The sequence below is a fragment of the Pseudochaenichthys georgianus genome, chromosome 16 (genome assembly GCF_902827115.2).
Source record: "Pseudochaenichthys georgianus chromosome 16, fPseGeo1.2, whole genome shotgun sequence".
NCBI lineage: Eukaryota > Metazoa > Chordata > Actinopteri > Perciformes > Channichthyidae > Pseudochaenichthys > Pseudochaenichthys georgianus.
This window is the reverse complement of record NC_047518.2, coordinates 19,946,570-19,960,109: the sequence shown is the minus strand read 5'-3', so window position 1 is coordinate 19,960,109 and position 13,540 is coordinate 19,946,570. Positions and strand designations below refer to the sequence as shown.

The window sequence follows — 13,540 nt, the reverse complement described above, 5'->3', positions numbered from 1 at the left end:
CCTCTCTCCCTCACCTGACAGCCCGTCTGTGTCTCATGCAGCTCGCTGATCCAGTGAATGAGTGACCCAACACAACAGTAAATAATAAACATATGTATAACTAGTTTAGCTAGTTCCAGGGGTAGAATAGAATAGAATCGTTTAATGTCATTATACATGTACAATAGATAAGATTGATAAATGTGATAGGTCTAACTTTTAACAATTTTAAATATTTCTTGTCACTAGAGGGATTTCTGCCGGAGGTTTATATTTTCGTAACATTTGCGCGACTTGTCCACATAAAATAAAACAATATTTATTTAAATGGAAGCAGATCGTTGTATTCTTAAATGTAAAATGTGCTGTATTTTATACTTGAAAAGTCACCGTTCATTAATGTATAATAAGTCTTAACCAGAAAATGGGAAATGCTTTTTCTTAAATGCATATCACTTGTTTTTTGTAGTTGAATAGAAATGTATGTCCATTTTATTTATGTAACACAATATAACAAATCTATATATATTTGGGATTTTCTAACAAAATATAAAATACAAATACATAAACAACAGGGGCATGCCTTAAAGGTGGGGTAGGTAAGTTTGAGAAACCGGCTGGAGATACACTTTGTCATATTCCATGGAATGCTCTTAACATCCCGATAGCAATGAATATCTTAAGTGCTTTGACAAAAAATCCATAAAAAAATGTCATCTGTGGAAGCCGTAGTACTGTAAAAAGCACGACCAATCATTTGAGCCGGCCCGGCTAAAGTAACTGGATGGCCTACCTGCCTGTCAGCCTTCCATCTGTGCACAAACTTATCTCGTGCCCTCATTGGTCATGTGCGCGTCCGTGTGTGTTGGAGGAGGAGGGGCTCTGTAAGGAAGTGGCAGATTTTTCCCGGCTGTGTATTTTCAAATTCTAGCGCACTCGAGCTGGTTTCTTTAAAATTACCTACCCCACCTTTAAGATCTTAAATAGTGTTAAACATTCAGATTACATCCCTTTGTAATCTTCACTCATTAATCAAAAGTGGGATTCACTAGAAGAAAAGATAAATGTGTTTCATCTGGCCTTCTCCCCAGCGCTGGGTAAGGAGGCATGTAGCCTGATGCCGTGTTACCTGTCTCATGGCTGTCAGGAAGCCCTGTGGGTTGAAGAAGCCTGTCATCCAGAAGCAGTTGGGGCGCCCTTCAAATATCCAAACCTGAAACTGCCGGTTCCGCTCAAGCAGCTCCGTGAACCAGAACCCCAGGGTGCTGGAGGCCCACGATGCCTGAAAAGCAGACAAACAACAACATGATGTGGTGGTTGGTAGTACAGGAGCCCTACAGTGGACTGTGCCGTCTCCTTTCCTGTTCACCTTATACACCTCAGACTTTTAATACAACTCTGAGTCATGCCACCTGCTGAAGTTTTCAGATGACTCTGCAGTGGTAGGGTGTATAAGGGATGGACGGGAGGAGGAGCACAGAGCGCTGGTGGGTGATTTTGTGGAGTGGACTGGAAGAAATCATCTGCTTCTGAATGTGGCCAAGACCAGAGAGATGGTCATTGATTTCAGGAGGAAGAGGACGTCTCCACAGCCCCTGTGCATTCTGGGAGAGGATGTGGCTGATATGGAGGACTACAAGTACCTGGAAGTGCACTTATGGGCTGAACTGGAGGATCAACACTGACACTGTGTACAGGAAGGAGATGAGCAGACTCTATTTTCTGAGGAAGCTGAGATCCTTCCACGTGTGCAGCAAGATGCTGGAGATCTTCTACCATTCTGTTGTGGCCAGTGCACTCTTCTTTGCTGCGGTCTGCTGGGGGGGGGGGGCAGCATCAGAGCCGGTGACCCCAGCAGGATCAATAAACTAATCAGGAAAGCTGGGTCTGTCATTGGCATCAAGCTGGACCCCTTTGAAGCTGTGGTGGAGAGGAGGACACTGAACAGGCTGTTGTCCATGATGGATAACCCCACCCATCCTCTCCACCTGCAGCTGGACAGTCAACGGAGCTCCTTCTCCAACAGACTGATGCAGCTCCGCTGTCACAAGGAACAGGAAAACATTCCTGCCCACTGCAATAACTCTGTACAACAAATTACCTCTGGCTGGAAGAGAATTTGTGGTGGAGCAGAGGCTCCATAGTTTCTATTGGAATAAAACCACATTGTACATTTTACATTTATATAATCCAGGGTTCATACACTTTTTCACCAATGATTTTCAATGACTTCTCCATCACCTTTAGCTAATTTTCCATGACCAAAAAAATTACTCTTTCTCAGCGGTACCACTGAAAATGGTTTATTTCAACATGGAACAGGAAAATAAGGTCTGCATATGAAACATGTTGTGCCTATCTAAAACAAATCAAATAGTTTGCTAAAGCAACTCAAATCTCTCACCAGCAAAATACCTCGTCAGTTAAATGCCATTTTACGTTTCATTACTTTACGATACAGTATTTATTATCATTATAGTATTACTATTTTGGCGATTAGATAAAATATAAATTATATTTGATGCAACTTTAATTACATTTCCATGACTTTTCCAAAACTTTGGGAAAAATATTGTTTTCCATAACTTTTCCAGGGCCTGGAATTAGCATTTCGAATTTCCATGACTTTTCCAGGTTTTCAATGACCGTAAGAACCCTGATAATCTGCTCAATATTTAATATTTAACATTAATATTCCTTCTGTCATATATTTATGTATATATATTTGTATATATAATACCTTGTTAAATTCAACATATATATTTGATACTTTCTTGTTTATTTCTAGTCTTTGAATTGTTATTGTACAATGCCTTGTCTTTTTATGCTGCTGCAACACAAATAATTTACCAAATTGGGATCAATAAAGTACCATCTTATCTTATGAAGAAAACCTTACAACGAAACATAGACAACTGTCTTCCAGATGGATCAGAGGAGAAGACAACAGGGAGACAAGAAGAACTGACCGCCTGGTGGAGTGAAAGAAAGAATTCAGCATAACACAATACAAGAGATTAGAATGCAACAAAGCAGTCAAGTATTAAAAGCAGATGGCAGTGCAGGTAGAAAAAACTCTAAATCCCATTCGAGAAGCCATTAATGTCTAAATTATTCTAATGATGTAACGTTTACCAGAGCATGACTTGAATGCCAACACTATGATTTCAATAAAAGATACAGGAAAAGTAAAATGTCTCTGTTGCTTTCTCTTCCTCCTCCTCTCTCAATATTAATATTCCTGGAATTGGGTGTACTTGTATGTTAGAAGAGTCACTTTCGATTATCACTTAAATGGATTTGCGTGCTGTGGATACAAGAGTACAGAAACAAAAAGGTAAGGAGCATTTGTGTGGGCTGCAGAGAGATTAGAGGTTGACTGATGATGATGTGTTCCTTTTAAACAAGCAAGATATATCTGCTGTTATCGGAAACAAACAAACCTTTGATTTACATGAGAACAATAATAACGTAAGAGAAAATATACCAGCACTTAAAAACACATTGCAGATATTAAATGTAGCTTCCTTAAGTGCCTCAAAGCTCCCTTAAGTGGCCTGTTAGTATTATTTAATGAAAGCAAAAGGTGTTAATAGCTTTCAGTAGGATAATAAGAGGTCCAATTAGGCAGGGTGATTATGCCATTTGTGAAGAAGCTATTTTTTAACTAAAAAAGTAACAAAAGAAACTCATGGTCAGAACAGGCTTCACAAGAAATAACGAGTGGGTTCTGCTTTTGTTGTGATGTGTTTGCATCCAAATCATTTAAAGTAAAATAAAAGACTTTTCATATATCCAGTGTGAGAAAAAGAGAATGGCTGTGAGTAACATCAAGTTAAGGGAACAGTGGGTGCACATTTGTAATTCAACAGGTTTTCTTCAACCAACCTTCTTCCAGCGGGCAGGAATGCGCGCATCATACATGCAATCCAGGGCGTCTCGCAGATTCTCACTCATGATGATGGTACCATCGATAGCCAACTTGAGATCTGTAAGGGTGTTGCGGACCAGGACTATCACCCTCTGCATCCGATCGATCTCCTGACGCAGGAAGATGTTCATTGGCTGGAAAGGTCCCATCTTCAGGAGGCGCTCCCTCACCTGGAAATGTTTGAATCAAATAAGAGTATAAAACTTTAATGAATCTCCTGAAGGATTTATATCTATGGAATGAAGACGCATGAGCCCACACACGCTCGCTATGTCGATATAGAAAGACATGTTTACGAGCTGGAAATGTTCCTGGAATGATTATAACACCACAAACAACCTTCTAAAAAGATATTTGTTTGGTCCGTTTGCAGCTTTGTAAGTGTTGCATGAAGGTTTTATCTAGATAATACCTACACACTTTTCAATGGTGTTCAGAAACAGAAAATAACAAGATAGACAGATTATATTAATTTGTTGAAGTTTCTTTAACAATGCAGCCCATGATAGATGTGCCTTTTATTTCTATGATGACATTATTGTATTTACCTCCATTTATTTGTGCATTGTAAATCTCGTTATAACATATTTTTTTGTGGGGACTATCCAGTTTTACTGCTTCCATAAACTGTAAATCAGACAGATGGCCAGCAGATAGTTTGAAGTGAAAGTGGAGACAGGGTGTGGAGCGCATTGACACGTTTTCCATGACGTGCTTCACACCAGTCACATTTTCACCTCACTTCTTCATAAGTGACATAAAAAGGAAAGATAACCCAGAATAAACAAAGCGTTATTCACACCCCTCTATTTCTAGTCTACTTCTCCCCCCCTGTCTATCACTGTCTCAAACATTAACCGTCTATCACCGTTTCAAGCACACACACCCTTCCATCACCTCACTAACACACATCCCACCTCTCTGACTGCAGCACACCAGCCACTTTGAGAGCGCACATGGTGAGTGGGGGAACATTGCATGATGCTTCACTCTTCCAAACACACAGTTCAAGGTGAACACATGCACATATATGCACAAATATATACGTAGGCTTACTTCGAAGGGCACGTAGTCAGGAGGCAGTTTCTCCAGCATGTCGTCAGCCAGCCTGGACACCACAGCCTCTCTGGTTTCCCCCCCGCCTGACGAGCTGTCTTTGGGTTGAATACTGAGGATGGTGTCCAGCACGTCCTTACCCAGCTTACACTGGTAGGTTATGTCTGCGTTGGGGTGGAGACCGAACACCTCTGGAGTGTCATAGGCTGGCAGAGACTGCAAAAGAGAAAGAGCAACTGTTATTGACCCAGAGGTCACTTCATCTCTCAGAACATTCGTAAAAATATAGTCAAAAAGAAATAGCCAAGAGGCTTTCTCTCTACTCTCACAACAAAGTGCTGTTAGTGAGCCTAAGTTCCCGCAGTGCCCCATGGAGTGGCTTATCACCTCACACTGAGCTGGCAGAAACATCCTGGCAGAGCTTATGGGGGAACTGTCTTTAACTATGTGGAATTTATTTGTGATGCCTTTTTTTAAGGTTGGTTAACTCTTTTTACCTCAGTATTATTACATATTTCCCTCATATTGTACTGCAGTTTTGGTCACCGCTCAGCCACTGATGGCCAGGGTAAAGTGTAGACAGCCAAGCGAGTCCTCTGATACACAAAGTGTCACCAGCTGCTTCTTTCCCCCCTCCAGTGAAGCTCTTCACTGCCAGTGCGTAACATGTTGGAGATTTGTGACATCCCAATGCAGTGATAAGTTCAGCCCCCCCCTCTCACATTTCCAGCCAATTGCGCTCAGTGGGCGTACAACCAAGAAAAAGGTCCTACTTGACTATGTTACTAATGTTTGGAGCTCTGCCACCTATGTGGTTGTATGAGATGTGTAAGATAATACACCTATCTATTCATGGCTGATTATTTATTCACAAGGTCAGAGAGCTGCAAGAAATCACATAAAGCTGCTCAACAATATGTTTTTTTAAACAGATGACCTCATAAGGGTGACACAGCTGTCATAGATGATGTTTTAATTGAGGTAAAGTCTAGGCTTTTGGATTCAAATCAGGGGCCCAAGATATTGTAATGAGGATATTTGATTTTTAGTGACTCAAGAAGTGAGCCGATGTCAAATCAGGGGCAGGGAGGAGAGACGATATTGCTTTAATTGCCGTTAGTGTCTCTCTCAATGATGGAAGGAAGCTGGAGCATCGAATACTACAGCGAGACAATTCAGACTATTGCATATAAAGTCCCTTAAGGTCCTTACACACCAAGCCCATTTTCGGCGTCGATAGATGTCATGCCGTCGATGAACGTTGTGTCGCCCTACTCAGATTCAACCCAGTCTCACGGCATTTTGTGTTATAGTCACAATATTTAATCTATTGATTCGTGTTCGCCAACATGATTTTCCCCTTTTTTTCGTGTCACACAGAACGATTTTAAAAGCAATGTATTTCTATTGGTAGTGTGTTTCGTGCCTGCACCACGTCTTTTTGTCCGGTCAGGTCTTGGAAGACCGGAAGCTGTGTGGTTCATAAAAACATGTTCTTACTCAATATCAAGCCACGATTATTATCATTTGTTTTAAAGTATAATGTCTGACTTTTTTTGCCGTCCGCGAGAAAAATAAATGGGGCTCAGAGCCTTAGAATACTGAAATCTGTATTTTTTTATATTTTTTTGCTTCTAATTTGTTATTCTTTTCTAAATAACACACTGTTATTTACTCAACAATAACACACAATTATCCTTGTTTTTATTTATTTGTTTAATTCTATAATCTCAGGCTTTTTTGGCGTCCGTCAGGAACTGCATTTCCAAATAAAATAACCGGAAACAGATAGACACCCACTGAACTGATTACCCAAGATCCTCAGTTATGGTTTAAGCTCGGTGATTGGATTTTTGAGCCGCAATGCACGTTGGTATATGGTGTTAATGCGACAAAAAAAAAAAAAAATAATAATACTTTAATCCGAGTGTGCTTGCTTTTCACTTTGAAAGTCATCACATAACGGCATTGTAATACACGGTTCGGCTGCATTACATATTACAGATCTGCCGTAGTTATTTATTTATAGAGCACTGATTAGAAGACCTTTGGACAAACTGGAAGAAATGCCGCCGAAACTGAATATGTGACGTGCATCATAAATATATCAGCAATTAAACAACAATCTTAGACTGTCGGGGGACACCTTACTTCTTCCTTCTGTACCTGTGTACTCTCATTCTCTGAATAACCCAGCTTCCCCCAAATTTCTTTTTGGTGTCTATCTACGCCGGGATCCTGAGTTGTGGCTAATCCTGTTGCTGCGGTCCTGTGTCCTGGATCCTGAATCATGTGTCCTGCATCTGGAGTCCTGGATCCTGAGTCCTGGATCCTTAGTCCTGAGTCCTGGATCCTGTATCCTGAGTTCTGGATTTGAGTCCTGGACTTCGAGTCGTGGCTGAACCTATCACTGTGGTCCTGCCTGACTCATCATACTACTTCCCTGATGGCTCCCACAGGATTGTTGACATCCTCGTGGATTCATATAGACACATGCATAACATTTGGTCTACCTATGCTGTAAAATGTATCGTAGCATACAAGTTAAAACATAATAGAGAAGTGTAAAACATTAAGAAGGATTATACTGTAGAACAAACGGCTTCTGTGTGAGGTTGGTAAAATAAGGTCATCCTCGTACATTAGTTAGTGTGCTAGTTAGGTAACTGTATGCATTGATATTGTTGATTTAAATTTGTTATGCTCGACGATGCAGACAGCTAACGTCACAATAGGCGCTTTCACACCGGAGTACTTTTCCCTTTTAGGCAAGGCAAGGCAAGTTTATTTCTTTTAGTTCCGATAGTTCCTGGGATTTTGCGTTCACACCAAAAAGAGAACTTAGTTCATGAGAACTTTTCCCCCTTTTCAGTCCCTGCTAGAGAGGTGGTACTTTCCTGGGGAGAAAAAAGTTCCAATTTCTGAATTGCAAACCATGCCCCGTAAAACTCTGAAAATGTTTGTGGAACCGCCATTGTATTTGCTTGCATTAGCATTATTAGCATTAGCATTAGCCCAGCGCACCAACGGAGAGAGACCATGGATGTATAATAAGAACTAATTAAGGCTGAAGTCGAACAGTCCATTTAGTTTAGGAACCTTCCTAACGGAGTGAAATGACCCGGAAGTCCCTCAGTGGCAGCTATGATAAGTGCCGTTCGAATTCTCTAGAGGAAAGGAGGTTTCAAACTTCCTTTATAACCTCCTTTAGCTTAGGAACCACTGGACCTCCCTTGACTAAAGGAGAGGAGAAAATGCTGCCCCACAATGCCTTGCGGCCGCAGCATTTGCCGTCACACAACAGTCGGCCGTTCACGGAAACAACCGATTATGACCGAGAAATGATATCATGAAAGTTACGGTGCTAATTAACCCTTGTGCCCTCCTCGGGCATTTTTGTACATTTTTCCTAGACTTTTTTTTTTGATTTGGTGATCATTTCAGCTGTGTTACAGCTTTTGGCATGGATTTTTGCAAGAAGTCTTCTTTTGAGTCAAATTTTTGAAATCCATTGTCGTTTACTCTTACATGTTTTGTATACTCTCGTGTTGCAGTTTGCACCCTCTGGACCCCTTCGTGGCAAAAATGTACACGGTCATAATAACTGCTATTAAATCATCATACATCAATATTTTTTAAAACTTTTTTTTCCATGAATCACTTGAACAACTTCTAAAGTGCTCAAAACTACCAAACATTCAATTCGATTTTAACCCTTTAAATGCCTGTTTCATTATTTGAATTATTTAATTTCTCTTAAAAGAAAACACAAAAAATGAGTAGAGGCATGGAACTTTGGTGTTTATTAGAGTCTTGGATGTGTCAAAGATTAGCAGCAAAATTGATTTCACTGCATTATTATTTGTTTACGTAGTGTCAGATACTACCTCTGGACACCTTCGTGGCAAAAATGTACACGCCCCAAACAACTGCTATTAAATCATCATACATCAATATCTTTTTCTACTTTTTTTTTTTCATGAATCACATAAACAACTTTGAACGTACTCAAAACTACCAAACATTCAATCATTGTCAGGAATTTTTTTCATTATTTTAATTATTTAATTTCTCAAAAAAATGCCTCATTGACTTCCATTCAGACCACATTTTTTGATCTCACTGCCATTGCAGTATAAAACCATGCATTTTGTAATGTCAACATTTCCTTTAGAAGACAAGTAGTGATATTTGATATTTCTACTCTATTCCAACAGATTATACCATTTTCCCACTGTAGGCCGATGCATGGAATTCTTACATTTTTGCCAGTTATATTATGGAGCCGTGTGACTACCAGGGAGCCCCGAGATTGGTGTATGTGTGTATATATGTGTGCGTGTGTGTGTGTGTGTGTGTGTGTGTGTGTGTCATTTCCAGCAGCAGACCAGCAGGTCCTGCAGCATGTGACCTGGTCAGGGTTGGGTTGTAACGGAATACATGTAACGGCGTTACGTAATCAGAATACAAAAATCAAGTAACTGTATTCAGCTCGCGTTACATTTGAAAAACGAGTAATCTGATTACAGTTACTTTCGTAAACCTGAAGTGAATACATTTTGGATTACTTATTGGAATTATTGGTGGAAAGATTTCCTCTCAACATGTAATATTCATTAGTAGTAGGTACAGCCGATTCGAATCATCAGAGCCGCCGCAGATGGACCAAAAAGCGTTTGAAAAAAAATCGCGGGTCCGCTCGCTCAGTGAAACAATAACAACAAAAACATGGAGGAACAAAAGTCTGCGTTTAAATCGCGTGTGTGTGTGTGTATAGGTGTGTGTGTGGTTAAAACACATCAGCCTGCGGTCGCTCTTTAGCCTTACTAATGATTATTTCTGAAGGTATACACAGTGAAGGCGGTGCGTGAAAGGCGGTGCGTGAAAGGCGGTGCGTGAAAGGCGGTGCGTGAAAGGCACTGCGCGGCGCACTCGTCTTCTCAGAGGCTGAGTTAATCCTCCCGCTGCCTCCTGGTGCTGCAGAGATTTCATGAAGTGAAGGAGGTGTTGCTTCTATAAAACAGCTGTGGGCAGCAGACACTGTGAGAGTCACAGACATGAATACATAGATCAAGGCAGACTGGTGCACACACTCTCCTGTTTTAGCCAATGCGGTGCTTAAACAAATATAGCTCTAAACCCCTGGCCAAAATGTCCTTAAAATGAAGTCCGAGTTCGACATTTTAATTCATGTCCTGCCAACACTGGCAGGACAGAAGGCGACACGCCCGTTCTAAGCCGTGTCCCTCACTCACTCCTCACATCCCAAGCTGCATCCCCAAAAAGTGTATTATGTTGTTCCATCGTTTCAGATGTGATGTTTCAGTTGTGCTCTTGATAAGCCATTAAAACGGTAAAAACACGTTCAGTTTCCTTTTGCTTTTTGTGTCTGCTGTTCACCAAAACATACCCATCTGTGATGGAAAAAGAAAGTAATCCAAAAGTAATCTAAAAGTAATCTGATTACGTTTTAAGACACGTAACTGTAACTGTATTCGGATTACTTTCAGAGCCATGTAATCAGTAATCAGTAACTGATTACATTTATAAAGTAACCCTCCCAACCCTGGACCTGGTGCTCTCTCAGGTGATAGAACAACAATTGTGTAGGCCTGTGCACAACCAGCACACACCTCTCCTCCCTCTCCGTGTGTGTGTGTGTGTGTGTGTGTGTGTGTGTGTGTGTGTGTGTGTGTGTGTGTGTGTGTGTGTGTGTGTGTGTGTGTGTGTGTGTGTGTGTGTCCGTGTTTGAGGACGCGTCACTGCGGTTCTCTATTGCTGGTATGATAACAACCTGGTACTAAGCACACAGGCATCTTGTTAAAGTTATCTTATCTTAGCTATCTCTTATTTGGTGGAGGAAAACAATTGTGACATCAGTTATGACATCACTTACGCGACTCTGGGATTTGTAGTCTTTCTAGTTGCGGATTTTTCATAGTCTTAAAGAACCGCAGTGACGCGTCCTAAAACCTGGAAGTAAGTTAGCATTTTTACCACGTCCGGTTCCTTCGATAAAAAGCAATGCAATTTCTCCATAGGATTTGGGAAAATAGCTCCAAATAAGGTCTGTGTTTGACACAAATTGAAGAGACAGATCACGTTTTGTTCTACGACATTAAGGCTGCAGCCACACGAGGACGAATTCGGTCGTTTGCGTTACTGTTTAGTGTCATATAGACCGTTCGGCCACACGAGGACGACCGAATACGGCACTAAACGACTGAGGAAACGATAACGGGTCCCAAGGTGGATAGAAAGGCATACGCAACTCTCTGGGGGGTCCAACGGCTCCGTGTGTGCGCCCTATCCGAACATTTTCAGATCACTGATAGTGATTGCGCAATAGCCCCACCTCTTCTGCTCACCTCCGCTTACCCCGCGCCATTGCTGAAGTGTTTCGCCACGAACAACAACAACAACAACAATGGCGGATCGCAGAGTTGCTATCGTGCTCCGGACGCTATTGACCATGCTACGGTTGTTTGTGCAACATCTACAGCAAGAATGATGAGGAAATAGCACCGCCTCTCCCCACCTCTGCTGCTCACCCCCGCGTCAAAGTAAACTGCACCCTGAATTCAGATTATTTATCTTTCTCTCGCGAGTGAAGTCTAATCCGACAGGACGGAGACACGCAGCTCTGCTCACCTGCAGCTCCTCCCGCTGCAGCAAAACACACACTTCAAGTCAGATCATCACCCTTAGCTATTTTAATTACCTCTCAAACTCCCTAAACTAGTTATAAATATGTTTATTCTTTACTGTCGGCCGGGTCACTGATTACTGGATCAGCTGCTGCATGAGACAGACACAAAAAGAGAGGCTCCGTGTATTTTATTATTATAATATATAGAGTCGTTATTCATTTGTTTTAAAGCTCAATAAATAACAAAGAAGACCTTTGACCGGCACTTTTATAATTTTGTCCGGAAGATTTAAACTTTAATACACGCTGACTGGCGAAAAACGCTGCCCGGTTCCCTCGGCCCCCACCGCGGAGAATAAACAGAAGGGCAACCATGACAACCATGCTTCTTCGCTGCTTTTGTGGAGGAAGTTACAGCGCCACCTACAGGCTCCTGCATATGTACTGCAGCTTCTCCAGCGGTTGGAGCTAAACGGAGCGGTCTCGTGTGGGCAGACACTATCCGGATAACTATTGCGTGTGGACGGAAGCTTGTTTGTGATTGCGCTAATCCTATGCGTTTAGCCGTTTTCGTCCTCGTGTGGCCGCAGCCTAAATACATCAGCAGTGACCCCTCTGGTGATTTCTGAAGAGTTTACGTGTCTGAAAAACGATGGTTGTTAACAAGTGGCTGAATAGGACTACAGAAGTTGTCCAGGCCGTTTTACGTCATTACACCGAACACGTAAAACACTCCCGCTAAGTTTGTTTGCCCTGTTCTGCTTGAAAGCAAGTACCTGCCTCCTGCAAACTGTTCAAACAAACACTTCAACTTGTACCATTTACAATCTGTATGTTTGAATATGGATCTTAAGTTGCGTGACGTTGAAGCAGCGACCCTGCTGTAGTTCCTTTATAGCATAACGTTAGCATTTTGCGACTAGATTTATGCTTCGGAAATTATAAAAGTAGGATAGACATGTGGATATTATCCGGCTGAACAAAACGTGATCCGTCTCTTAAATGTGTTTCAACCACAGACCTTATTTCGAGCTATTTTCCAAAATCCTATGGAGAAATTGCATTGCGTTTTTGACGAAGGAACCGGAAGGAGTTTACATCCGGGTTTTAGGACGCATCACTGCGGTTCTCTATTTCAACAGTTTTACGACAAACTGTGACTTTTTTGACGTGGAAATTATTTTTTAAGATTGACAAACATCATATGTGTAATTCGTGGCACAATTAAAACGGGATCGAAAGATAATCTTTCTCTCCTCATTGACTTCAATACATAATTTTTCCGAAATAAGGTCCCATGGGTCGGAAGTAGATGGGCGGGACTTCGCCTCTCTATATACAGTCTTTGGTTCCAGTGCGAAACATGGCCAAGACGCAGGAGACGTGAGGCGACGTTCCGTCGGGACGTGTAAGACAGTGCTTCTCAAAGTGTGGTCCACGGACCACTGGTGGTCCGTGAGCGCCCCCTAGTGGTCCGTGAGTATATTGGTAACATTTCACATTTGAAATAAATACATTTAAGTTTTTCTCTCGCAGGTATATCTCCGCAATGGAACGAGCTTAAGTTTCACTTTCAATTGCATGATAGAGCCCAGATAAACACCTTCATCACACATGTTGCCACTTGTTTGTACCATTTTCAGGCGATTTGTAAAAAACGATGTGTTTTTGGATATTTGTGGAGTTAAGTGGTCCTTGGTATGAAAAAGAGAAACACTGCTGTAAGACTTGTTTTATTTTGGGAAAACCTCTTTTCAACTTCAACACACAATAATGATGTAATGGTGTGAAACTGCAATTAGCACAAAACAAGGGTGTATGAAACTGTGTGATACCCTTCGTCCTTTACCAGGGTCATTTATTTCCTCAGGGAATTTGAACTTTGTTCCTGTCAGTCTGCATTTGATTTAAATACTTGGAATTAT

General features: G+C 41.5%; 1 protein-coding gene across 1 annotated transcript in view; it reads right to left on the bottom strand.

Moving 5' to 3' along the window:
• The window catches only part of dnah5 (dynein, axonemal, heavy chain 5), a 143,143-nt gene that overhangs the window by 4,238 nt on the left and 125,365 nt on the right, over positions 1 to 13,540 (bottom strand). Inside the window, 3 exon segments of the mRNA XM_034102114.2 lie at positions 1,109 to 1,261; positions 3,868 to 4,080; positions 4,967 to 5,182. Coding sequence (XP_033958005.1) covers positions 1,109 to 1,261; positions 3,868 to 4,080; positions 4,967 to 5,182 — 582 coding nt within the window.